Genomic DNA, 26,444 nt, shown 5'->3' on the forward strand with positions numbered 1-26,444 from the left:
GTAGGTATATTAGATTCCTAGAGCTTCCGCAACAAAGTACCACACATTGGTTGGTTGAAAATAACAGAAAGTTATTCTGGAGACCAAAAGTTTGACATCAAGGCACTGGCAAAGCTGTGCTTTCTATGGAGGCTCTAGGGAAGGATCCATCATTGGCTATTCCTAGCCTTTGGCAGCTTCTTGTATTTTTTGGCTTGTAGCGGCATCATTCCAGTCTTGCCCTCCAGCATCACGTGGCTTTCTTTCCTGTGTGTATCTCTGTTTCTCTGTGTGTCCTCTCCTCTGCCGTGAGACACCTACCAGTCATTGGATTTAAAGCTCACCTTACTCCATCTTAATGACCTTATCCTTACCTAATTACAACTGCAGTGACCTTATTTCTAATTAAGGTCAGAACCACTTTCTGAGGTTTCAAGTAGTCATGAATTTTGGGGGGACACTTTTCAACTTACTAAAGCAGAGATGGCATTTATTCCATTTTATAGATAAAAACGGATTTCTGTGAAGTTAAATGTAATCAACAAGTATGATTGCTTCTGTGTTCCAAGAACTGTGGTATGAAGTACATTGTCTGAGGTTGCTCAGGGACTTGGTGCAAACACAGCTGAAATACAGGTCTTCTGGTTTATAAACATATGTTAATTCCACACCTCCAAGTTCCCATCTTCTCCTCCAAATCTTTACCAGTTATAGAAAATTCATCTTGGAGAGGAGAACATGGCATTCAAGACAAAACTGGAAGCCCTAAGACAGGAGTAGATAAGGCAAGGTCAGAACTGTCCAAAAGCTTGGGATTCTAGATGTTTTATGAACACAGGAGTTAGATCCCAAGGAAGAGGGGGAAAAAAAACTCTCTATACTGCAGGTGGATCACAAACTTAGCACCAGAGTGGAAGACATGGGAGATCATTTCGACTTCAGTTTTGCATTAATGTGAGGATGCTAAATAGTCATTAGTTAAGACAATTGTATCATGGGAATGTAACATCTTAACAGTAGCGAAAACTGGATGTGGGGTATGCGGAAACTCTACCTCTGCAACTTTTCTTTACATGTAAAACTCTTCCATAATGAAAAGCTTATCTTAAAAATTGAGTAAGAGTTTACCAGATCAACTGTGGCAGTAGCATTCCAGGCAAAAGGACTTGGATGAAGAGTCAGGAAGGAGCAAGGTATGTATAAGAAAGGGGGAAGGATTTGGTGCAGCTCAAGTGTACTGCAGATAACATGACACAAGGCTGAGAATCAGGGTTGGGTCTGCATTATGAAGACCTTTCTTTTAGGACATGCTTAAAACTTTTAGAATTTATTCTTTAGGAAATGGGAAGTTATTAGAAAAATTTTAATAACAGAGTTCTTGTTTGAGTTTATTTATTATAAAGATACATATTAGGGGTTGCGAGGATAGCTCAGTGGAAGAATATTCACCTGCCATGCTGGAGACCTGGATTCAATTCCAGGCCCATGCACTTCCCAGAAAACAAACAAAGAAACAAAATAAATGAGCAAAAACAAACAACGAAAAAAGATTCAAAAAATGATGCTGCAATAATAGAATACTCACATAGAAAAAGAATGAAATGTGACCCCGCCATACAGCATACAAAAAAAAAATAAAAATAAAACCCAATATATATTAGCACATTGGAAGATGGATTGGAAGAGAGAGAGAGGGTGGGGGCAATGAGACCAATGAGGAAGCTGTTCACCTATCTGGGGAAGAAATGATGCTGTCTTGAGCCCAGCACTGGGCTAGAAGCAGAGAGTGGTGTGGAGGGGCAGGTGGTTGTAGAGCCCCACTCTGAACTGAGCTAAAATCCATATTGTGATTCTATCAGTACAATTGCTTTCTCCTAACTGCTTCTTCCTATCCTCCATTCTCCATCTTCATGATGAACTACAATCCCAATAGAAAGACAAGTAAAGTCCAGGTGACCAAAGCCAAGGAAGACCCCATTCCAAACTCTCATTCAAGCCAGTGCAGTGGAGAGAACAGGCACCCCTACACCAGGGAGCAGGTTTTTGGAATTCGGGTCAGGGATAGAATATTCAGAATGGATAAATCATCATTAGGGCATGAATGCCTCTGTTATGACTCTGTGAGTTATCAAAATGGTCAAGGGAACCTTGGTAGCTCTACCACACCCAGGAGGAGTAACAGGTCACATATCAGTTTTAAGTGGCTCTGGGTTCAACAGTTATTGAGGCACTGTTCAAGTACATGCCATTGGCCCCGTTCCTGCCCTTGAGTCCATGGAATCAACATCTTGATAATCTAAAGGATCAACATGTTGACTCCTTTTTTGAGTTTTTACTCTTCCCTTTGACCAACAGTTTAATCTAGTTGCAGGAAGTGAATCTGGGTCCAAACACGATTCCCTGAGACCTAGTGGAGTAATAGTCATTAGGTTTTCTTTACAGGCTGTACCATTTCCCAGGGTACCCTGTCTTTGATATCATCAAGCAGGACTTTGGCAAGAACAAGTAAGCTCGCTCTTTATCATAATGCTCTCCAAATTATTTAGCGTTGTGGAGGAAGAACTCCTCAGAGTACATGGACATGCTGTTAACTAAATAATTCATTCATCTTTGCCAGGCATCCGATTATTTAGGATGGAGTAAGTCTTAGTCGGTATTGTGTCCAAAGTGACAAATTTACCTTATGCAGGAGATGCTGATTCTGGCTATAACCTCCAGTAGGAAGTTCCAGGTCCTTTTAGAACAGGCTCTAAAACCATCTATCTTATTCTGAAGTCCCTACTTTAGGCCTTAGGATTGCAGTATCTTCCAGGTGAATGGTCTCACAATCTCTGGATGGGTGTTCTCATAGCCAGGCCTCAGTGTGGAGACTCTGCTGTAGATGGTAAGACTATGGAAGATACTGGGAGAGAATACAGATCCTTACCTGGGGTTGTCAGTGGCTCTGTTAGGGCACTGGGAACCTTAAGAGGACTTTTCCATCAAGGGGTATATCTTCCTCTCAGGTCCACTGTGGGTCTTGTGAGTGTTCCGTAATAAAAAGCATGGGCTTTTTATCATGATTTGATTCTTTTAATCCTTGTTACTCAACCACTGGCCCACGGATCACCAACGGTAGCATCACCTAGGAGCTTGTTAGTTATGATTAATCTCAGACCTTGGAACCAGAAAGTATGTGCAAAATCTCTGGGTTATTTATATGAATATCAAAGTTTGAAAATCAGCACTTTCATCTACAGTGGTGGTTTGTGATGCCTCCTGCACATTAGTTTACATGGTGTATTAGTTTCCTGTCTGCTAATATAAACACCATACAATGAATTTGCTTAAAAACAGGAATTTGTTGATTCATGGTTTCAGAAGTGAGAAGGTTTGCTTTCTCCTAGAATCAGTATTTTCTGGTTGACCAACAGTCTTTGGTGTTCCTTGGCTTTCCCATCACAGGGCAATGCATATGGTGGCAACTTATCCTTTACCTTATGGCTTCTGTTGACATCTAGCATTTGGCTCCTTCTTGTGACTTCCTCTTTTATGTCCAGTTTTCTGTGCTTATAAGGACTTCAGTCACAAAGGATTAAGGTCCAGTCACATTCAGTTTTGACACAACTTCAAAGGTCCTATTTATAAGTGGGTCCACACTCACAGGACCAGGGATTGGGACCTAAACATGTATTTTGTCAGGGACACTATTCAATCCCCAATACTGAGGGAGTTAAATTATCCACATCCAGCCTGCTATAGACCAGTTAAATCAGAATTTCTGGGAGTGGGGACACAACTATCCGAATATTTGCAGCCAACTTAGAAACTCAGTGTCCTGGAAGAACCATCATTCTCAACATTGGTTCTAAATCAGGATCACCCAGGAAGCTCTGAAGCTACCCAAACCTGGCCCTTCCTCCCAGAGGTCCAGATTAGATTGGTATGAGATGGGACACAATATTTATATTTCCTTTTGATCTCCTCAATTAGTGGTTGAGAATGACTGACCAGACTATAGCACAGTTGCTGCAGGGAGTCAGGGAGAAGAAGCAATCCTAAGGATACCTGTATTTTGTCTTCTTTCTTAGACCAACTCTGAGTGCTTGCTGGAGATGCATCTGGCTGTCAAATGGACCCTTCAGTCTCAAGATGATATCACAGATTCAGAGCATATTTATCCTGCCATCAGCTTCTGTCTGCATACTAGGGGAAATTCCTGGAGTTTCTCCCACAGCGATGGCAGCTCTTGACCTTGCTCTGCTATAGGCACCAGGGTGTAGGGCAGGGTGTGAACTTGGGTCTTTGTGACTTCCCTCAGTGCTAGGCCTTATCCCAACCTTGGTGGATGAACTTAAGGGCCTCTGTCTTGGGCACATCATGGGAGTAAGTAAAGAAAGAAGATCCTTTGTGGGAGAAACAGTAGTATGTCCTCAGTGGGTGGACAGAGAAAAATTGGACATAAATATTTGTTCTAGAGACAAGACATTTCCAGTTGGTTTCATTTTAGAAATGTGGCAAGTCCTAGAAATGCAGTTGAACTGATGGAGGATGTGGAACCCTCTGCCTCTTACACCCATATTCTCTTTAAGGTTTGAAGATGTCCGTGGGTCTCTGCTGCCAGCCTACCTGCCTGATACCACATCCCAGATGAAGATGCAAGGTCCTAAGGTGTTCACAAGTGCACATTCTGCTCCTTACATTCCCTTTCTTTCCTTCACAGCTGGCAACGTGGGACTCAGAGAAGGGTCTGAATGGCAGCTTGCAAGAAAGGCCCATGGGCAGCCGCCTCCAAGGACTGACTCTCAAAGTGGTGACTGTCTTGGTAGGATCATGCTTCACCTTTCAGGATTTTGAGTTTGAGCCTTCTCTCTGTCTTAATGCTGGTTTTGAAAAGAAGGGCATTCTGAGTAGTGATTTACTTTTCCAATCAATAATTGTGTGCATAAAGAATAGAGGAATGATTGTGGAGGTTCTATCTGTAGCCTTTAGGTCTTTGACAGAAGGTCACTGAGCTGCTCTAGAGAAGGACTGCTCATCTAGATTGACAGCTGAGCTCAAAAGAGGGCCCAGCTGCTCCACTTGTTCTTGGATGTAAACTAGACCTTGACCTACTGATGGTCCTTAGGGAAGCTGTGCTGGGCCAGGCCCCCTTCAGGAAAATGCTGGAAGAACATTCTTACAGAACCCCCAAATCATTCATGGGCCCAGGTGACACGAAGTTCATAATGAAGATCATTCAATAGTTGAAATTTACTGCAACTAATATGCCTGGAACTATAGACTTTTACATTTGAAAGAGACCTTAGAAACATCTTTCTTTCAATTACCTTCTTCACATCTTCAAAAGCATTATTGGAGACATTCTATATTTTTATCTCCTATTGGCTGGGTCAGACATGGTCCAAATGTTCCTTTCAGTCCCAGAGAGGCATTGGAGACTCCCTGGATCTCAAAATCATCGACAGTAGTTTTTCTGCATTCTCCAAATGCACATCACCCTATTTTTAGAACAAATTTAATTAAGGAGATATATTCCTTGGGGCTGTTTTCCGAGAGTCCCTTTCTGGTTCAGTTTCATGCAGGAAGGCAAGAGATTGTTGGGGAGAGCTAAGGTGTTTTTCCAGAGGGCCATACACTCTGTAGGAGCAGAAATGTATGAACATGAACATGGCATGGCACTGTGGTGGTCAAGCATCTCTTCTCCTCCCACTTATGGTTTGACCTTGGCCAGTTACCTCAACATCCGTGTCCTAGTATATTATCTTCTCTTCGTCTGGTATCACAGAGCTTTATTGCCCTTTATGACCATGGATGAGATGCATACATATTTCTTATGTGGATCCCAAAGAATTATGGACATTGCCTAAGGAGAGAGTCCTGGTTTAGCATAAGTGTTACATGCAAAAGGATGAAAATAAACAGTGTAACTGGGAGCTGGGATTTTGGGGAGATCCTGGGATCACATAACATAGGACAAATAAATTTTCATTCCTCTGTTTTGACATACACTTGGGGTGATCTTCCTGTGCAATAATATATCCTGAATGCCTCGAAACAGTTTTAGGAAAGGAAAACACAATTCAGGCCCTAGGCCCAAATAAATACAAGCCCACATTCCTAAATGTTCTAAAGTTATGATTGATCAGATTGATCTCTGCAACAGTCTCCGGGAAACATGTATTCCATGACCTATTATTTAATTGAATATCACTCATCCTGTTGTCCTCAGGAAGAGCCTTTCGTGATGGTGGCTGAGAACATCTTGGGGCAGCCTAAGCGCTACAAAGGGTTCTCCATTGATGTCCTGGATGCACTGGCCAAGGCTCTGGGCTTCAAATATGAGGTTTACCAGGCCCCAGATGGCAGGTACGGTCACCAGCTGCACAACACCTCCTGGAATGGGATGATCGGGGAGCTCATCAGCAAGGTAGGTCCCTGAAGTGGGTCCATGGGGAGGGGCATCTCGTCTGCCTCTGGGGTGACAGCTTTGCTTGGCCCCATTATGCAGTTGGAACCTGGGGGCCAGCTAAACAGATCACAGTGACCAATCTGTGCATTCGAAGGCTCTAACGTATCTTTCCCTCAACCCCCAGCCTCCGTGCCTTCATTCTCATACTCCATGTTTTTTCTCCCTGCCTACTGCTCCCATTCTCGTGAAGCCTGTCCACTGTTCCTGCTCTGTAATATACCCTTCACCAAACCCATTACTGAAACATTTGTCCTGACACAGGAACCTAGCTGTCATGGGATCGCTTCTTTTATCCCTCAAAAGCCACAAGTGGGATGTGTATGTGTGTGTGCATATGAGTAAGTGTGAGTGTATGTGAGTGTGTATAGGGGTTTGCATTGTTACGTGTAGGCATTTGGCATTCTCCTGGCTCCCCATACTAATTTCAAACCATTACCCTTTCTTCCTGTGACAGAATCTGCATCCTCATTGGGACTCATGGCATGGGCCAAGTTACCATGCCTGCGTCCTTGCCCCTGTCATCCCATGACCTCTGAGCCTCCCTCACCAGGCTTTATGCTGTCACCACCCATGACAACTTCTGACACCCCCATCAATAGTCCCAGACTCTAGTACTTCGCCTCCTCACCTCCAGGGGCCTTTGCTTGTCTTTATTCTAGTGCCCCACTCCCAGGCATCTTGGTAGTATCCTGAGATCTTGAATCTGAAACATTACTATCCTACTTCTTTACTATAAACCTCTGTTCTTCTGGCTCTCTTGGGCTTCCACTCCTTAAACACTGCCCCTTCATTCTTCAACCCATAGATCCAGAAACTAAGCCCCCAGCTCTTCTAATTTCTCATAAGCTTTTAATAAAAAATGACTTGATTTAGGTAAAGTGTATATACTATAAAATTCACCCATTTTAGACGTGCAACTCAATGATTTTTGGTAAATTGACCGAGTTGTACCACCATCATCATAATCCAGTTTTAGAACATCTCCTTATGCCTATTTAAAATTAGTCTAATCCTGCTCCCACCCCTAGTCCTAGGAAATCATTAATCTACTTTCTTTCCCCAGAGATTTGCTTGCTGAACATTTCATATAAATAAAGTCAAACCATTGGTGGTGTTTGTGTCTGGCTTCTTCTACTTATCATAAAGCATTTGTAGCTCAGCCTTCTCCTATGCTCTGAATGCCCTTCTGATATTGCATTCTTTCCTTTCTAGTGTACCCTCCGTGGTTGACCAAACAAACCACTGTTCCTTCCATCCTCTGTGATCCCCTTGTATTCTTAATTTCTTGCTGAACCTGAGCCCTGAATTAATCCTATTAGCTACTTTCTTGACTCTGACCTCCAGGCTGCTGACTGCAATAAGAGGAGAAAACCACAAAGGACAGATTTCAGAATGCACAATGTGTGATCTCCAACCTCAGCTGGGCCTTCAGTGCTGCCCATGCACCTTAACTTGTCCTTGTCTGTGTCACCATTCAGACATTGTTGCAAAAATGTGCCTTTTTTCTTCAAGCCACCTCATAATCTTCTAATTTTCTCAATTCAAAAAAGAGAGACTCCGTTCCTATGTTTGGCGAAACAATTGGGTCTGCTGGACCTGAAAACTTCACTTCATTTTCCTATGAAATTCTTGTCTGTAGACTCCTACTCTTCCCCTCCAATTTCAGAATGGGAAGCCTTTGTCCTCTTCTCAAAGGCCATTCTTGTTTCCCTTGGGCCTCTTCTGGGTCTTTATTTCATAAATTTGCTTTCCTTCATCTTATATTGTAAACCTGCCCCACTCCACTAAATATCATTCTCAGATCTTTAATATCAAATTCTCCCATCCTAAAAAAAAAAAAAAAAAATTCCTGGATCCTATGCGACGAAGAGAGGCAAGAGTCAGAGATAAGTTCATAAGCTTAGAAGGAGAGCTTTGACTTTGTCACCTTTAACATATCTTTCTCTTTATTCTAGATATGTCATAAGATTTCACAGTTTTGGACACCACTCTATCTTTACTCCTATCCCACCTATTAGGTCTAACAAAAGTCTTTCTATATGTGTCTTAGTTTTCTAGGGGGGCTGCAATAAATTACCACCACTTGGTGGCTTGAAACAACAGAAATTTATTGTCTCATAGTCCTGGAGGCCAGAAGTCCTAAATCGAGATGTTGGCAAGGGCTTGCTCCTTCTGAGTACTGTGGGAGAACCCTTCCTTGCCTCTTCCTGGTTTTGGATACTGGTAATACTTGACGTTCTTTGACTTGCAGCTGCCACACTTCCATCTCTGCCTCTATCGTCAAACGACCTTCTTCTCTCCGTGTCTTCTCCGTCTCTCTCCTCCTGTGATCTTATAATATCACCAGTTATATTGGATTAAAGGTCCACTCTACTCCAATAGGACCTCATTTTAACTAATTCTACTTGCAATGATTATTTTTCCAAGTAAGGTCACATTCACAGATATCAGAAGATAGAACTTCAACATATATTTTGGGGATGAGAGCACAAATGATAATGTGTGATTCCACAATTTGAGTATTTAGGTTGGATCAGTTGCCATGATTGGTCATTCTGAAACAAGCCTGGTTCTGATAACACATCCTGTGATCACTTTAAGTTTTAGTTCTCCTGTGGATAAAGGTGGCCTCTAGACCCTATTATTGTCTCTCATCCACCCAACTACGTTTGAGGGGTCCAATCTCTATCAGTCTTAGGAGCTTTATCCTCACAGTTCTGGTTCCATATAAATGGCATCTTTTTGAATATGAAATCTGCTTAGAAAGCCCAAAAGTCTTGAGAGATAACTTTGGGGTCATAGAACAGCATGTTCACAGAGTCATATTGCAGTGCAGCTTTTCTTTAAGACGGATAAGCCCATGAGTCTGCAGGCCATGTGCTGTAGGCTGTAGAGGATCAAAAGTAATTGACAACCATTTCGTTATTTGGGGGGTTTTGATTCTTTGGCATATAAAGAATATGCATATAGGGCAGGCAATGGTGGTGCAGTGGCAGAGTTTTCGCCTGCCGATTGGAGACCTGGGTTCGATTCCTGGTGCTTGCCCATGCAAAATAATAATAATAATAATAATAATAAAAGAATATGCATATAAAACAGCCAGGGATCAATGCATTGATGAAATTCAAGCAATGCATTGATGAAATTCAAGGGAACGCACCATGTAAATTCTAAAATGTTTTAGAAGAGGGAAAGCAGTGTGCGCGTAGGATACTGGAGTTTGGAAAGGCTCGCTGGAGAAGTGGGCTGTCTCTGTGGCTTTGATATATAGGAAGGATGCAGATGAGCCTTCTTGGGAGGGTGGGAGGGAAACACAGGCCAAAAAAAGGATGCCGCTAACATTTGCTTGGAGGAGCAACAGGGAATAAAGAAAAACTATAATCCATGCAGGAATGAAGGTGATTTATTAGACTCTTGTCTCCAGAGACGGTTTCTAGAAGTTTTTAGCGTTGGGGAGAGAACTTTCCAAGGAGTAGAAGGGAATAATAGATGAGTTAGTGGTGGACTCTTCCAAGAGTTATCCAAGATCACAAGGGTGTCAACTCCCAAATACATTTCCTCTGAACAGAACAACCCAAAGGGCAGAGGATGCAGCATGGCCCAGGACCAAACCCAGCAATTCAGGATTGCTGAGGGCCAAGGACTGATGAGATGGTTTTGCCTTTCAGAGAGCAGACTTGGCCATTTCAGCCATCACCATCACCCCAGAGAGGGAGAGTGTCGTGGACTTCAGCAAACGGTACATGGACTATTCGGTGGGGATTCTAATCAAGAAGCCGGAGGAGAAAATCAGCATCTTCTCCCTCTTTGCTCCATTTGATTTTGCGGTATGGGCCTGCATTGCGGCAGCCATCCCTGTGGTTGGTGTGTTGATATTTGTGTTGAACCGGATACAGGCTGTGAGGGCTCAGAACAGCGCCCAGCCCCGACCGTCCGCTTCGGCCACCCTGCACAGCGCCATCTGGATTGTCTACGGAGCCTTTGTACAGCAAGGTACCATTCTCGTTTTCTGACATTTCAATAGCCTTAGGGCCCTGGAAGAATGCATCTGTGGGCAGTGTCCTTAGATGCATTTTACAAAAGTCATTTTAAATGCAATTTTGTTCATCTCTGGGACAGTACTAATATCATACTGCTCCCACTTTATCTGAATAATATCAGATGGAAATTCAGTGAAATGACAACAAGCAACTCAACTTCAAATCTTGATTCTCCACTTAAGATAAAATTATCTTTGGAGTTCTGTTTGGCACCCTTCTGCCTCCCACATTAGACGGATTGTTATGCACATGAGATTGTCAGAGGAAACTCTGAATCTTGCTTAAATTTGAAGTCTTAATGGGGAAAAAATCGCAGTCATGTTGCAGACACCTAAGCAGTAGTTCATCCATCCTGGAGATGCAAAGTGCTTCCATCTCTCAGAGGCTCTGCAGGCATTGCAGGACTGTGTGATTTTGACTGGAAGCTAAAAAATTGCACAGCTGCAAATGTGAATCTTAGCCTGGTTTGCACCGTAGCAAAAGCTTTGCAAAGCTATATAAGGAGAACAGGCAGTGGGAAGCTTTATTCTGCTACCAGCTAAGGGACCACAGAGAGTCACCTTCGGACTGAAAGTCACATGCAATAATTTTGGAAAACCCTGAAAAAAAATCCACATCTAGCAAAGGCTGAATGTTAATAAAAGTGATCTGGTGCATCTCAGTTTGAGGTTTAAAAGAAAGCTAGTGAGCCCTCTGGGTAGGAGGTAATTTTACATTTATAGAATTCCTGAGTCTACTGTATGTGAATTTCAAATTGGAAAGGAACATCAGGATGCAGACCTAGAAATTCTTACTACTGTAGGTTCAAATCTTATTATTGGAAGATTTTAGTATTCGGTACTCTATCCTTGGAGCCCTAGACAAAGTTCACATTCCTGAAGGCCAAACCTGGCTTTTCTTTTTTGTGTGTGGCCTTAGGTCCCTTTCCAAGATTAGTGGTTGGTCTTCAGATCCTTTTTCAGAATTGCATTGGGGTCCCTACACAGCTGGTCATCATTCCCCTGCTCCCCGACCCCTCTGGTGGGCCGGGGGAGTACCAGCAGCAGTGTAGAATCCCATGTGCCTAGCCTTAGGGCAGGGCAGTCCCTGGGGCTGGGAGGGGAGTGGGGTCCCAAGCCAATATGTTGTGCCTGCCTCCCGCAGGTGGCGAGTCCTCGGTCAACTCCATGGCCATGCGCATCGTGATGGGCAGCTGGTGGCTCTTCACCCTCATCGTGTGCTCTTCCTACACGGCCAACCTTGCTGCCTTCCTTACAGTGTCCAGGATGGACAACCCCATAAGGTAAGCCCATCCCTCCAGATCTAGGGGCCATAAACCTGTCCAGGTGGCCTGATGCAGCAGACAGAGTCCCAAGATGGACTTGCATCCAGGATCTGCCTGCCATTGGGTGACCGCAATCTTTAGTGCATGAGAGACGAGCTTGCCCCACCTCCACCCCCAGTGTACTTTATTTTATGTACAATTAAATAAATGCATACTTCTATTAAATAATATTTCATTGAACATTTAAATGCCTCCTACAAAACTAACAAATCAAAGCATTAAAAATGAATAATTTGGGCGGGCCATGATGGCTCAGCAGGCAGAGTTCTTGCCTGCCATGCTGGAGACCTGGGTTCGATTCCCGGTACCTGCCCATGCAAAAAAAAAAACAGTGATTTACATTTCATCAGACATGTGAGCATTGATTGCAAGCATTTACTCAAAAATTTCTAAATATTTTTAAATTAATTAAAATCACAAGTCTAATATACCTTTGCAAATCTTCAAACATCTCAAAAATGTTAAAAGTCATGCCAATTATTGCAGTTGGTAGACTTATTTCAAGGATACCTATAAAATTACAAAAGTATCGAAACTAAGAACTGTTTTTTTTCTTCATTACCTATTTACAATTTCACAAAATTTTCAAAGTATGGCATAAAAGAATAAGTTCAAGGTAGTAAGTAACTCTTGGATACGCCTTTGTCTTGTGATCAAATTTCCGTACACAGTGTAAAATATAAGAATTGGACAAAGTAAACCCGTATTACCTGCATGGTGGTTGCAGTGGACATAGATATGGATCTACTCTGCATTTTGTTGATTACAATGTCAACTTCAGTATCTCTCACTTGAGCCCTGACCAGGCTCTTCTGAGTTCCTGCCTTTAGTAACTTCTTTATTCTGCCACATGCACTGTCACTGTATTCTTTTGACGGACAGCTCTAACCATGTCATTCATACTCAAACAGCTTCTGTGGCACCTAGCTGCCTAAAAGAGTTCAGGCTCCTTGACTAGGATCCATGATTCAGTATTATATGGTCTCTTTAATTTTTTTATCATAAAAATATTGAGTAATTGTAGATTCAGATGTAATTATAAAAGCTGTTATAGAGAAGTACCCTTGTATCCTTTACCCAGTTTCCCTCAATGACATTTTGCAAAACTATAGAATGGTATCACAACCCGGATATGGACATTGAAATAATTCACTGGGTTCATTCGGATTTCTCTTCTTGTATTTTGACTTGTACTTCTATTTGTACTGGTTTCTCTCTCTCTTTGTGTGTGTTTAGTTCTATATGATTTTGTCACATGGGTAGGCTTGTGTATCTGCCACCTCAGTCTATAACCCTTGCAGCTACTGGTCAGTCACCCATTTCTAAAATTTTGTCATTTAAAATGTTATATACAAGGAATCATATAGTATATATATATAATTTTTGGGGATTGATTTTTCTTTTTGTTTTTCACTCAGCAAAATTCTCTGGAGATTAATCTGAGTTGCTGCGTATATCAATAGTTTGTTCCTATTTTTGTTTTTCTTGCTGAGTAGTATTCCATATGCCACATTTTGTTTAATGATTCATCCATTAAAGGGCATCTTGGTTGTTTCCAGTTTTCAGCTATTATGAATAAAGTTGCAAAGAAAAATCATGTATGGTTTTTTGAGTGAAAATAAGTTTTCATTTCTCTAGGATAAATGGCCAAAAGTGCATGCTGAGTTTTTTAAGAAACTATCAAACTCTTTTCCACCTTGACTGTAACATTTTGTATTTCTAACAGGATGGCTAAGTGATCAGTTTCTCTGCATACATGCCGGCATTTGGTGGTGTCACTATTTTTAAATTCACCGTTCTAATAGATATATAGTGATTTCTCAGTACAGTTTAATTTGCAGTTCCCTGAAGGCTAATGATGTTGACCATTTTTACATGCGCTGTTTGCCATGTGTAGATCCTCTTTAGTGAAAACGCTTCTTCAAGTCTTTTGCCCATTTTCTAATTGGATTATTTGATTATTACTGTTGGGTTTTGAGAGTTCTTTATATAGTCTAGATACTGTTTCTTTACAAATAATGTTTTCCGTTCTGTTACTTGCCATTGCAACCTCTTAACTGGGTCATTCACAGAGCATAAATTTTTAATTTTGATGAGGTCCAATTTATAAACTAATCCTTTCGTGAATTGTATCTTTGGTATCAATTCCCAGAACTCTTCACCTAGCCCTAGATCCCAAAGCTTTTCTCATGTGTTTTCTTTCTTAATTTTATAGTTTATATTTTACACTTAAGTCCTTGATCCATTTTGAGTTAATTTTTGTATAGGGTGTGAAGAAATTTAGGTTACATTCTTTTCTCTTTTCCTTTTTTTTCCCTTTCCCTCCTTCCCCCTCCCTCCCTTCTTCCTTCCTTGGATTTATTTTTGTCTGTGAATATCCAGTTGCTCTAATAAATTTGTTTGAAAACTCTATCCTTCCTCATTGAATTGCTTTTTTCACCTTTGCCGAAAGTCAGCTGCACACATTTTTATGTGTCTATATCCGAGTTCTCTGTTCTGCTCCATTGATCTGTTATGCATGTATCTCTCTGTGAATACAACATCTTGATCACTGTAGCTCTATAGTAAGCCTTTATATCAGGTAGAGTGATTCCTCCCACTCTATTCATTATCAAAATTGTTGTAGATATTTTAGCACCTGTGCCTTTCCATACAATTATTTATATTAAATAGGATAAATTTGTTTATGTCCGTAAAATACTTGATTGGATTTTGATAAGATTACTGGATGATTTGCTTTAAGCCCATAGATCCTAATTTTCTGAGAATATTAATGGGCATTCAATTTTGTCAAATGCTTTTTCTTCAGTATCAATTAATATGATCAAATGGTTTTCTTCTTCAGTTTATTAATATGAACGATCACATTGATTGGTTTTTAGATGTTGCATGCATTGAGTAAATTTCACTTGGTCATGTGTATAATTATTTTCGTAGAGTGTTGAATCTCTTAACTCATAAAATGAATTAGGAAGTCTTTCCTCAGCCACGTTTTCTGGAAGACATTGTATAAGACTGGTATTAATCTTAAAATGTTTCATGGAATTCGCCAGGGAAACCATATGGCCTTGGAGATTTCCTTTTGGGGAGTTTTAAAGTTATGAATTAACTTTCTTTGATAGATAGGTCTCTTAAGATTGTCTGTTCCATCTTGGTTGAGTTTTGCTAGCTTATGGTTTTCAAGGAATTGTTCCAATTCTTGTAAGTTCTTAAATTTATGAGTGTAAAGTTGTTCATTATATCCTCTTATTGTCTTTGTAATAGCTGCAGAATATAGTAATATTTCCTATTTCATTGTTAATTTGTGCCTTCTTTTTGTGGTTGTCTTATAAGAGGTTCATCAATTTTACTGATTTTTTTTAAGTAACTAAGCTCCTGTTTGATTTTCTCTATTTTTTTCCTATTTTCATTTTCATTGTTTAGTCTTTCTCCCTTTCTGCTTGCTTTGGGTTTTAATTTGCTCTTCTTTTTCCACTTTCTTGAAGGTGGAGGCTTAGATTATTGATTTGAGGGCTTTACTCATTTCTGATAACAGTATTAATGCTACAGATTTTCCTGCCAGGTTGGCTTTAGCTCCATCCTACATATTTTGGGTGGCTGCCCTTTTGTTTTCATTTATTCTATGTAGTTTTGTAATTCGAGACCACTTCTTTTACTCATGGATTATTTTGAAATGCGTTGCTTAATTTCCGAGTGTTTGAGACTTCTGTGTTGTATTTCTGTTAAGAGTTTTAGTTTGACTCTATTTTAATTCTTTTAGATTTGTTGAGGTTTATTTTATGGCCCCAAATGTGGTCTAATTTGATGGATTTTTTTATGGATATGTGAAATAATATTTTATATCCTTCTACTGTTAAATGTGGTAAAACTATTTATTTTAAATATTTATTTTGAAACAGCCAACATTTTCAATTCTTATTAATTCTAACCTATCTTTAGTTGATGCTCTTGTGTTTTCTAACTACAAAATCGCATGTAAAGTATTGCTAACTTTGACTTTCTCAGTCATAACTGTTGTCTTCTGTCTTCCCATCTTCTCTCCTTTCCTGCCTTTTCTTTCCCTCCCCTCCTCCTCTCTTTCCCTGCTCCTCTTCTTTAAAATTGTTATTCTTTTTTTTTTTGAACAATCATTTAGAATCCAGAACAGTGCTTAAGGAGACCACTGTTAAGTATATCTTTAATGACTAATGTTTCAGAGTCAAATGTGAGAGGGATTTAAAAGGGATTCTTAAGCACATTAAGAAAACATCCTTGTACTTGTGGTCAGCAAACCATCTTTCCTCTTAGCTTAAAGATTGATGTTGAATTTTATTCATACTTTCTTGATATCCTTTTCTGATCTTCTTTGACTTACTATTACCATAGTATTAAGCCACATGCGCCATTGCATCAGAAAATTTATTTTGTCATGTGGTAATATTTTTAGTATGTTGTTGGGTTCTAGTTACTTGTGTTTCACTTAGTATTTTTACTCCTATGTTTAAAAATGAGGCTTATTATCCTTTTCTGTTATGTTTTAAACGAAGCTAATTAGTAAGCCAAGCAAAAGCAACTAGGATGCATTCTACTATCATAGTTTCTACTAAATAGTTGGGATAACATGAGAAGTATCTAATTAAAAAAAATTAAAATAAATCTTTTGTCTTCCTTCTCTTAGTATTTTCCAATTTCCCTTGTGATTTCTTCTTTGAGCCACTGCTTATTTAGGAGTGTACAGTTTAATTTCCACGTATTTGTGAATTTTCCCAAATTTCCTTCTGTATTGATTTCCAATTTCATTTTATTATGATCAGAGGACATACTTTGTATGATTTCAGGCTCTTTAAATTTATTGAGACGTGTGTAGTGGCCTAACATGGGTTATCCTGAATGTTCTTGCATATGTCTGTGGGAATGATATGTATTTTGCTGTTATGTCTAGTTGGTTTATAGTGTTCTTAAAATCTTCAGGTTCCTTGCTGACCTTTGTCTAGTAGTTGAAAGGTAGGATGGAAGTCTCTATTATTGGTAAAATATTTTTCTCCTCAATTCTGTCAGTATTTGCTTAATGGATTTTTTTGGCATTGTTGGATGCATGTATGTTTATAATTGCTATATTTTCTTGATGTATTTGTGCTGTTGTTATTATATAACGTCCTTCTTTGTCTCTTATTTTTGTCATAAAGTCTTTTTTTCCCTGATATTAGTAAAGTGGCCACAGCTCTCATTTTGTTACTGTTTGCCTTGGGTATAATTTTCCATCTTTTTATTTTTAACCTATTTGTATCTTTGAACCTAAAATGAGTTCCTTTACTTTTATATGTCTAGCATATAGTTATCAGGTTTATTTTGTAATCTCTTACTTTGGTTTTTGGCTTTTGATTTTAGATTTTAATTCATTTACCTTTAATGTATTTACTGATAAGGAAGGACTTACTTCTGCCATTTTCTATATATTTTCTATATGTCATACCATTTTTTTCCTAATTTTTTCCACTAACTCCTTCCTTTATGTTAAATAGATATTTTGTAAAGTGTTATTTTTTATTTCCCTGATATTTCTTTCATTATATTTTTCAAGCATTTTCTTAAGTGTTGTCTTGGAAATTACAATTAACGTCTTAATTCATGAAAATCTAGTTCAATTTAGTAACAACTTAATTTTAATGGTATACAAAACTTTGCTTTTAAATTTCTTACTACCTCACATAGAGCTCCTTCTTGAAACTGTCTAATACATTCCTTTTAAGTTATATATGTGTATTTTTATTTCAGTTTCTTCAATGGATAGCCTTATATGTCAAATTTCTTATTATTAATATTTTTCGTTCTTTTTGTTGAATAATGTTTACAGTTTTCTTAAGGACAGCTTTACCTAGCTATTAGAACTTACCAAAATATATGCTTATTTTTTAATTGTTTAAAATATTTGTTATTGTATGTCATTTCATGTCTCTATAATAGTATTATTTTATAATTGTGTATGTGTGTTTAATTTTGCCCTTATTCTATCCTGAGGTTTGGCTATCAGATTTTCTCCCTTTTAATCGTTTGATCTCATTGTTATATTTTCCACTGTAGTTAAATGTGCAGATTCTAGAGTTATGTGATTCAGACTGCTGTCCTGGTAATTGATAAGTAATTTATCTCATTGTGTTCCACTTTTCTCATTGAGGATGAAAACTGCCTGCCTCACAGGGGTATGAGGGGTCATCAGAGATAAGACGGGTAAAGCCCAGACTAGGCTGCATGGCATGTGAAGCCCTGATGCATTATTTATTGATCTTTAAGAACTTCTCTAGTTGCATTTACTGTTATTAATTCCTCCTCTTTCATACGTCACTATGCTTTTCATTGCTTCTTTTATGTCTTCACTTGAGTTTCGTTTTAACTTCCATTCTTTAACTTAAGTGTTTAAAATGAAAACACAGGGAATTTATTTTTCTTTAAGCCTCTGAGTCCAACTTTCCCCTCATATTTCTATCCAGTTTTGCTTTATGTAACCGGTGAACTGTTATTTGGAGCATGGATTTTGATAATACACAATTTCGTTAAAATGATATTCTTTCTTTATCTATATATTATGATTTTCCAATTTAATGCTTTATAGCTTAAATCCTATTTGACCAAATAGTGATATAGCTCCTTCTGACCACTATTTTTTTGTGTTTACCTGAAAAATAATTTTCATTCCTATCTGAGTCTGTTTTAGGTATTTCTCTTGTAAACACTATGCATTAGAATTTGAATCCAATTTTATATACCTTGTTTCCTAATATAGAATGTTTAAAGTTGACAGATTTATATTATAGGTGTATTTGATCTTATTTCTTTCCTGTTGTCTTAGGCATTTCAAGTGGTTTTCATGGTTAGCATCTTTTTTCATTATTGTTAGTATGGATTTCCCCACCTCAGAAAGTTAAGCATCCCCTTAATCTCCAATGATTTTCTTTAGTCTTACAATATTTGCATCTCTATTTCTCTTTCAGAATCAAGAGTAAAACTGTGTATCTTCCTATATGAAATTAGAATAGAATGAAAATATAACATCTTTTTCCCTCCTCTCATTCTTCCACCTACTTAATCATTTATTTTGATATAATCTGAGATATTAGATCTGGTTTACTATGGTTCTTTCTTCTTTTTTTTTAGCCTTTTATGACTTCCTTAAAATTTAGTTTGGGCCTTTGTATTCTTTAGTTTTATCCCACTCACATCTATAATCATTATTTGGACTGAATTCTATATCCCAGTGGTTTTAGGGCTTGTTGATTATCTCTTTATAAATGATTTAGACATTATTCATTTCTTTATTTTGGTTCATTTTCAGTCAGCTACCCCTAGCTCTTTGAGCAGTGTATCTAGGAAGAATTATATAATTTCTGAGATAATATCTGATGATAGTTTTATGCTGTCTTTACATGTGAATTAAAACAACTGGATATAATATATTACTGTCTCAACCTCTAACCTTATTATTCTGTAGAGTTTGTACAGTGCTCTGTAATGTCTTCTTCATTTAACATCCCATTTATCTACTCCTCCTCCCCTCCATTTCACCTACCTCTCCTGTCCTCTCCATCTGCAGACTCCTTCCCCCACTTCTCCCTCTCTTCTTTCCTTCCCTCCTCCCTGTTTCTCTTGTCCTCCTCTAACCTTCTAAAACTACAATTCCAAAACAGACGAAAATCATGCTAGTGTCCAGGAAACCCTGATATTTTCTGGAGAACAAAGATATACTGAATAATTACCTTAAGCACTTTTTAGTTTTTCATTAGATTTGGGTATGATTTATATTCGGTAAGAAGGGCATATCTCACTTTTGGGTCACTAAAAATGTGTTAAAATGTTACAACTACTTTAAACTCTGCTATGATTACAAACAGATCTTTACCTGTTTACAGGAGGAGAGCTGAGTCATTTGAAAAAGATGGCATTTTCAGGTGTTCAGGCACAATGGGTACCTTATTTCATCAATGCCCTATATTTAGGTAATACTTGGTTAAAAATACTAGGTGTGGGCTGATGCAGTGGTGGCTCAGTGGCAGAATTCTTACCAGCCATGCCAGAAACCCAGGTTCAATTCCTGGAGCCTGTCCATGCCAAAAGAAATTTTTTTTTAAATACTAGGTGGTAGCACTCTAGGTTCAGAGGAATCACAGTGTCTGGAGGTTTATACTGGAAGGCAAGAGCACATGGTATGATTAAGAGAAAAAACGGATTATAGTTATAATGAGCACAGGCTCTGGAGCTTGCCTGCATGGGTTCAGATCCTCTCTTTACCACTTACTAGTTGTGTAACTTTGGACAAATCACTCTGTACTCCACTTTTCTCATCTATACATGGGGGCTAAGAATAGTATTGCTCTCATAAGGTTGTTGGGAAGATTAACTAACATGTTAGTTTCTAATGTTACCTGGCCCATAGAATGGGTCATAGAATGTTAGACATTCTTGTTGTTGATGTAGTAGATAAGGGTCTCAGTAGTCAAAGGAGCAGCTTTGATATTTGTACACTTAGAATGAGGAAAAGCAGTGTCGCTGGGAGTGTGGGAAACAAGATGAAAATCTGAAATCATCACAGCTGGCTGGATGATATTAGTCCTTTGATTTTTCTGATCTTTAGTTTCTGTAAAATGGGAGGATGGGTGTCAATGGCCTAATAGTGATATTTAGCTTCATCTGCTCATTGAACTTGGAAACATCAAATTGGTCAATTAAAATGATCAAATGATCTCTACAGATAAATTCTTATGTCAGTCTTGGAAAGATAGACGATCCACATTGAGAATTTTGCCTTATACCCTTTCAATTTCAGAAGGAAAATAAAAAGCATGAATTTCACCAGAAGTTAGATTTATCCCAATGAATATTTTTTTCTCTCCAATCATCTTAAACTTAAAGAAACAACCTTTATTCATATAAAATTGCTGTAACCTTAATTTGAAATTTTTGTATCTTTGTGAAGTCTTATGATAGACAGATACATAGGTAGATTGATGAGAAAGAGAGAAACTTTGGGTCCTATGTTAAAATTTTAAAAGATGTATTTTGGATAAAGTGGGGAAATTATGAGCAAGGCAGAGCTGCTATAGGAAAATTGTGCTTTGGAAACTGAATTTAGACGCTGCCTACAGATGGATTGAAAATAAAAGAAAGGGACAAGATATAGCATGCAGACAATGAGCATAGGAAAGCTGTGTGACTATATAAATATCAGACAGAGCAAACTTTATGACATAGAGATTCAAAAGATAATGAGAGACATTACATAATGATAAAAGGAGCAATTCAAGAAAGACAGCAATCCTAAACATATATGTACCTAATGACAGAGCATCAGACTGATGTGGTAAAATGTGACACATCTAATGGGAGAAATAGAAAAATCTAAAATTGGAATCAAAATTTTAACTTTGGTCTCGCAGGAAATGGCACAAAAAGGAGACTAAAAAACATTGCAGACATAGAAGATTTAAACAGTACTATCAACCAGCTTGGCATAATTGACATTAATAGGCTACTACACTCAACAATTGCAGAACACACATTCTTTTCATGTGTGCATGAAATAGTCAACAAGACAGACCATTTGCTGAGACACAGCATTAAATCTCAATAAACTTCAAAATGTTAAAATATTTCCATATATATTCTACTATTAGAATAACTTTAATTAGAAAGGGATAAAAACAATCTGGAAAATTCCCATTGAAATTTGCATAAAATAGTTCTAAATGGGTGGAAGTGGAAATTACAAGGGAAATTAAAAACAATATAACTAAATGATAATGAGACCACAACATATGAATATTTGTAGAACGCAGCAAATAGAGTGCTTTAAAGAAAACTTACAGCATTAAATGCTTATGTTAGGAACAGAAATAATGCTTAAAGTCAAGGTTCTTAGTTTCTCCCTTAAGAAGATAGAAAAAAAGAACATTAAACTCAAAGATATTATAAAGAAAGGAATGAAAAATTGAGACTAGAAATCAAAGAAATAGAATTTATGCAGCAACATGGAAAATCGGCAAAGTAAAAACTGCTTGTTTTATCAAATTGATAAACACCAAGCAAAATTAACCATGAAAAATAAATGAGAGAAGACCAAAATTACTAATATCAGGGTTGAAATTGGGGCTGTAACTGTAGATACTTTGACATTAAAAGGATAGGAAGATATTCTGAACAACCCTCTGCCAATGAATTCAGCAACTTAGATGAAATGGAAAAATTTTTTGAAAAGCGTAACTTATAAAAGCTAACTTTAAAAAAGATAGAAAATCTGAATAGCTATATATCTATTGAAGAAATTGAATTTGTAAACAAACGTCTTGCCCAGCAGTCAAAGAAATGATACTAATTTTAAAATCTTTCAGAAAATATAGGAGGGAAAATGTTTTAAAATTCATTTTATGGGGTGGGCCACAGTGGCTCAGCAGGCAGAGTTCTCACCTGCCATGCTGGAGACCCAGGTTCAATTCCTGGCGCCTGCCCATGCAAAAAAAAAAAAATTCATTGTATGAAAGAAACATAACCCTGATACCAAAGGCTGAAAAAAAGTATTACAGAAAAAGAAAATTATGACTCATATCTTCCACGAAATTAAATGCAGAGATTCTTAACAAAATACAACAAGTTAAATCCAGTAGGATATGAAAAGGATAACATTCAGTATTGAAGTGGAGTTTTATCTCTAGACTATAAGATTGTTACAACATTTGAGGATCAATCAGTGTAATCCACAACATTAACACAGAACTAAGGAGGAAAAATTCTATGGTCATCTGAATTGATGCAGAAAAACATCTGACAAAATTCTACAGCTGTTCATGATAATAAAATAAAACATAATCCTGGTAAGCTAGAAATAAAAGGAAACCTCTGCAACCTTATAAAAACATCAACAGAGGATCTACTACTAGTCACAAGCATAATGATGAGATATTGACTGATTTCCTTCCAGTATCAAGAACAACACTGTACCTCACTCGGGTACCCAGTAATAAAACAAATAAAAGGCATATGGAATTGAAGGCAAGGAATAAAAATGTCTTTATTTCCTGACGACATGATGGTCTATGTATAAAATCCTAACAATCTTCTAATAAAATTAATATAATAAATAAAAGTATATAGGTTTCAGGAAACACAGTCCTTATACAAAATGAACTGTATTTTTTTATATATAGCAATGAACAACCAGAAAGCAGAATTTTAAAAACACAACTACAATAGCATCTAAAACATAACATTCTTCGGAATACATCTTTCATAGATGTTGGAGACTTTTGTCCAGAAACCTATAAAAGAGACTGAGAGAAATTAAAGATCTAAATAATGAAAGACACCTCCTGTTGATTGGGAGACTCAATGTTGTTGAGATGACAAATCTCCTTAATTGATCTGTGGATTCAATGCAGTCCCCTAAAAAAAAATCTCAGCATAGTTTTTTTAAAAAATAGAAATTGGCAGGATGATACAGTTTTTATGTATATGGAAAAGATCCAGAATAGCCAAAAGAATTTTAAAAAATAAGAATAAAGTCAGAAAGTCAGGTTGTTACTGAACTAAGTCTGTGGATTCTTCAGCCCAATATGCTCAATAACCAATTCCTGAGATATGGAGGTTTCAAAGAGAGAAAGAGTTTATTGCTACACGTGTAGCAGGAGAAAAGACAGCCTAGTGGCCCAAAATCTGTCTCCCTGAGTTTAGAGGATTCCAGGTTTTTAAGGATTCTAGCAAGGGGAGATGAGGTCATTGCGGATAGTAAATTCAAAGCAGACGAGAAAACAGTGTTAATAGTAAGTTCAAAGCAGAAACGAAAGCATTGTTAAAGTTAACAGAAGTTGAAAGAAGCTATCTATCCTTCAATGGCAGAGCCTAGCTGAGCGGAAAAGAAAACATTGCTAGCATAGGTTAACCTAAGAAAGGAGAGCTATAGATCTTTCCATGGTAGAGCCCAGTATGTATGATTTACAAATGTACGGGATTGAGACTCTTAATGACTGTTTTCCTTAGCATTGAGGCCTATAATAAAATAACCAGATAAAGGGTATTACAGCATTCCCAGCCACACAGGCACCAGGTAAAAGATAAGGGCCTTTACAATCCTTCCAGATGTTCAAACAGCTTAATTACAGTTTAGGGTTTCCAGGTACTCTCCCTTGTCCATTCCAAAATCCCAAAAAACAAAAGGAGCATTTGTATAATGATTCAGTCATTAAAATCATCCTTTAAATCCTGACTTCCCAGTTGCAAGGTTTATCTGATATACTCTAAAGGTGTTGGGATCTCACTAAGCTGTATCTGAACTCACTCCTGCAGTGCTCTTGCTCACCTCCCTTCTGTGTGCTCCTGGGGCATTGCAGCACTTCCCTGCTATATGGCCTGTGCATAAACTGGTTCAGGTGTTTGGGGCCACTCTTAATCTCTGCTCTTTACATAGCCAACTCTGACTCAAGATCAGATGCCACCTCCTCAGAATGGCCTTGCAGGATACATCTCAATCTACAATTTAAATCTCCCTTCTCTCCTTTTCTCTTGCGTAGACCCACCCCAGTACTCTCCTTTCCTAGCAGTTCTCCCACCGTGTAGCTATATCGTTATGTGCTTACCTTTTGGTTAATATATATTTATCCCTCTGGATAATCAACTTCATGGATTCAATGACTCAGTTTGTTTCTCCCCCACCCCCACCCCCACACCCCGTTGTGTAACTCATGCTTAGGCCAGTGCTTAAATGGTGTGTGCCCCCAGTACATATGCTAAATGGATGAATTAATTGCCTAAGGCACATTTATTCTTTTTGATACATAGATCATTAGGAACTTTGGGTGGGGCCATTCAAGTTATAGGTTTTAGTTTAGAAAAAAATACTTTCTTGGCATCAGGACTGTCTGAAATTGAACAACCTCCTTTGGATGGTAATGGGTTGCATATGGCTGGAGGTGGGTCTGCTGTAGTTGGGGATTGTTCTTATCTCTTCTAAACTCTGAAGGAACAGATTCTCTGCACTCCCCTTGGGTGACACTCCATTTATAACCCTGTGTGGAAGGAAGGAACGAGATTTTGTTTATTCTTTTACTATTTATTTTTACCTTGGGGGCAAATGCTTCTATCAGGAATTCAGGTCACTGTCACCCAAGGGGAGTGCAGAGAATCTGCTGGGCGAAGTGTTGACAGAACACCTTTTTTCTAAAGGTCAGATTGGAGATTTTCCACATCTTTTGGTTTTCTGTCTTTTGCATTCTCCCACTGCTCCTGTATTCATGGCTCCATTAAAATTGTGTGAAAGGCAGCCTGCAGTCTGTATACTGTTTCACATTTGAATGGTGAGATTCATGAATTGGAAAGCTCCAGATTTCATAGCCCTGGTAAGTCACCCATATGCACAAGCTGGCGGCAGAAAATGTATTTCTGCTTGGGCTTGTGAGTGTATACTCTATTAGCAAGAATGACATAATCCACAAAAACTGAGTTCATAAAGGGCAAAGCATGCTATGAACTGCTGTGGTGGGACACATGCCTCTCTTCTCTCCTGTCCTTCCGTTACGACAGCTTCCTGGTGAGAAAGAAATGGTGGCAAACCTCTGAACAGATGCTGGGTTTCCTAAGGAAGGGATGGGGCTTCCACAGGCTTGCTCTGCAAGCTTTGCTCAAGAAGATAACCCTCCTTTATCACTAACCTAAAGCTGAAATGCCCAAGGTCCTGGGAAACCCCCAAATTGGAATTCTCTCACCTACTTTTTTTTTTTTAACTGAACAGCCAAACAGGGATCATTCTAAATACCACTTGGACTGTACTTTCCAGAACTCCTTAGTCAATAGATTATATCCATTCTACCTCCTTAATCCCTCAAACATATGAGACTAATCCCTATAGTCTCACTGCCATATCCAGGTCTTGAGGGTTTTATTTTGTTTATTGCAAGAGCCTTCTGACTTACCATTTTCCCCCTTCAAACTTTTCTCCGTTTGGCAACAGAAACATCTTTGTAAAATAAATTGTGATCAAGTCAGTCCTTTGCTTTTAAATCTCCAGTGGTTCCTCATACCTTTCAGATTCAAGGTCACCTTCCTTAGCATAGCATCTTCATACTATGGCCACCTCTCCAGCATTACCTTTCCCCTGTTAGAACGTATGCATGTTCCATACAATGTCAGGTTGCTGAGACTGGGTACTCATCTCTGATGTGCATTTTGTACTTAGCTTGTTCAAGAGTTTGACTTTTGCAAGATACAGACTTATGTTTCGTTTTGTGGCTTTTGCTTATTGGATTTTCCTGACCCTTCCCTTTTTATCTTTCATGGTCAAAGAAGTTCTTCAATTAATTTTTGACTGTATCCTTATTTGTTCATTTTGTGTTTTTTTTTTTGAATGTTGTACATTAAATTTAATTATAATGGTCCATTTATGGGTTCTGTCATTCAATAGACCACGGATTCTTTCCAGGTAACAGCTATATCACCTTCCTGTTTGAATTTTTCATGCTCTGCAAAGGGCTTGGTAGAGTAGGTGTAGGGCAAATGCATAAATGATTGGAGAAAGAGCTTGAAAGAGACGGGTCACCTAGAATTAGGAAAGTAAATATTAATTTTAAAATGGGCTTTCAAATCTGGAGGAAGAGATGGATAGATGTAGAGAGGAAGTAGTACAAATTGAACTGCA

The 26,444-nt window shown here is 38.3% G+C and overlaps 1 protein-coding gene across 2 annotated transcripts in view; it reads left to right on the forward strand.

Moving 5' to 3' along the window:
* The window catches only part of GRID1 (glutamate ionotropic receptor delta type subunit 1), a 729,341-nt gene that overhangs the window by 601,935 nt on the left and 100,962 nt on the right, over nt 1-26,444 (forward strand). For both annotated transcript variants that reach the window (XM_077124708.1, XM_077124709.1), the window contains 4 exons: nt 4,682-4,783; nt 6,191-6,388; nt 10,099-10,423; nt 11,614-11,752. In XM_077124708.1, coding sequence (XP_076980823.1) covers nt 4,682-4,783; nt 6,191-6,388; nt 10,099-10,423; nt 11,614-11,752 — 764 coding nt within the window. The remainder of the gene's footprint in view (nt 1-4,681; nt 4,784-6,190; nt 6,389-10,098; nt 10,424-11,613; nt 11,753-26,444) is intronic.

Source organism: Tamandua tetradactyla, chromosome 13, assembly GCF_023851605.1.
Source record: "Tamandua tetradactyla isolate mTamTet1 chromosome 13, mTamTet1.pri, whole genome shotgun sequence".
Taxonomy (NCBI): Eukaryota; Metazoa; Chordata; class Mammalia; order Pilosa; family Myrmecophagidae; genus Tamandua; species Tamandua tetradactyla.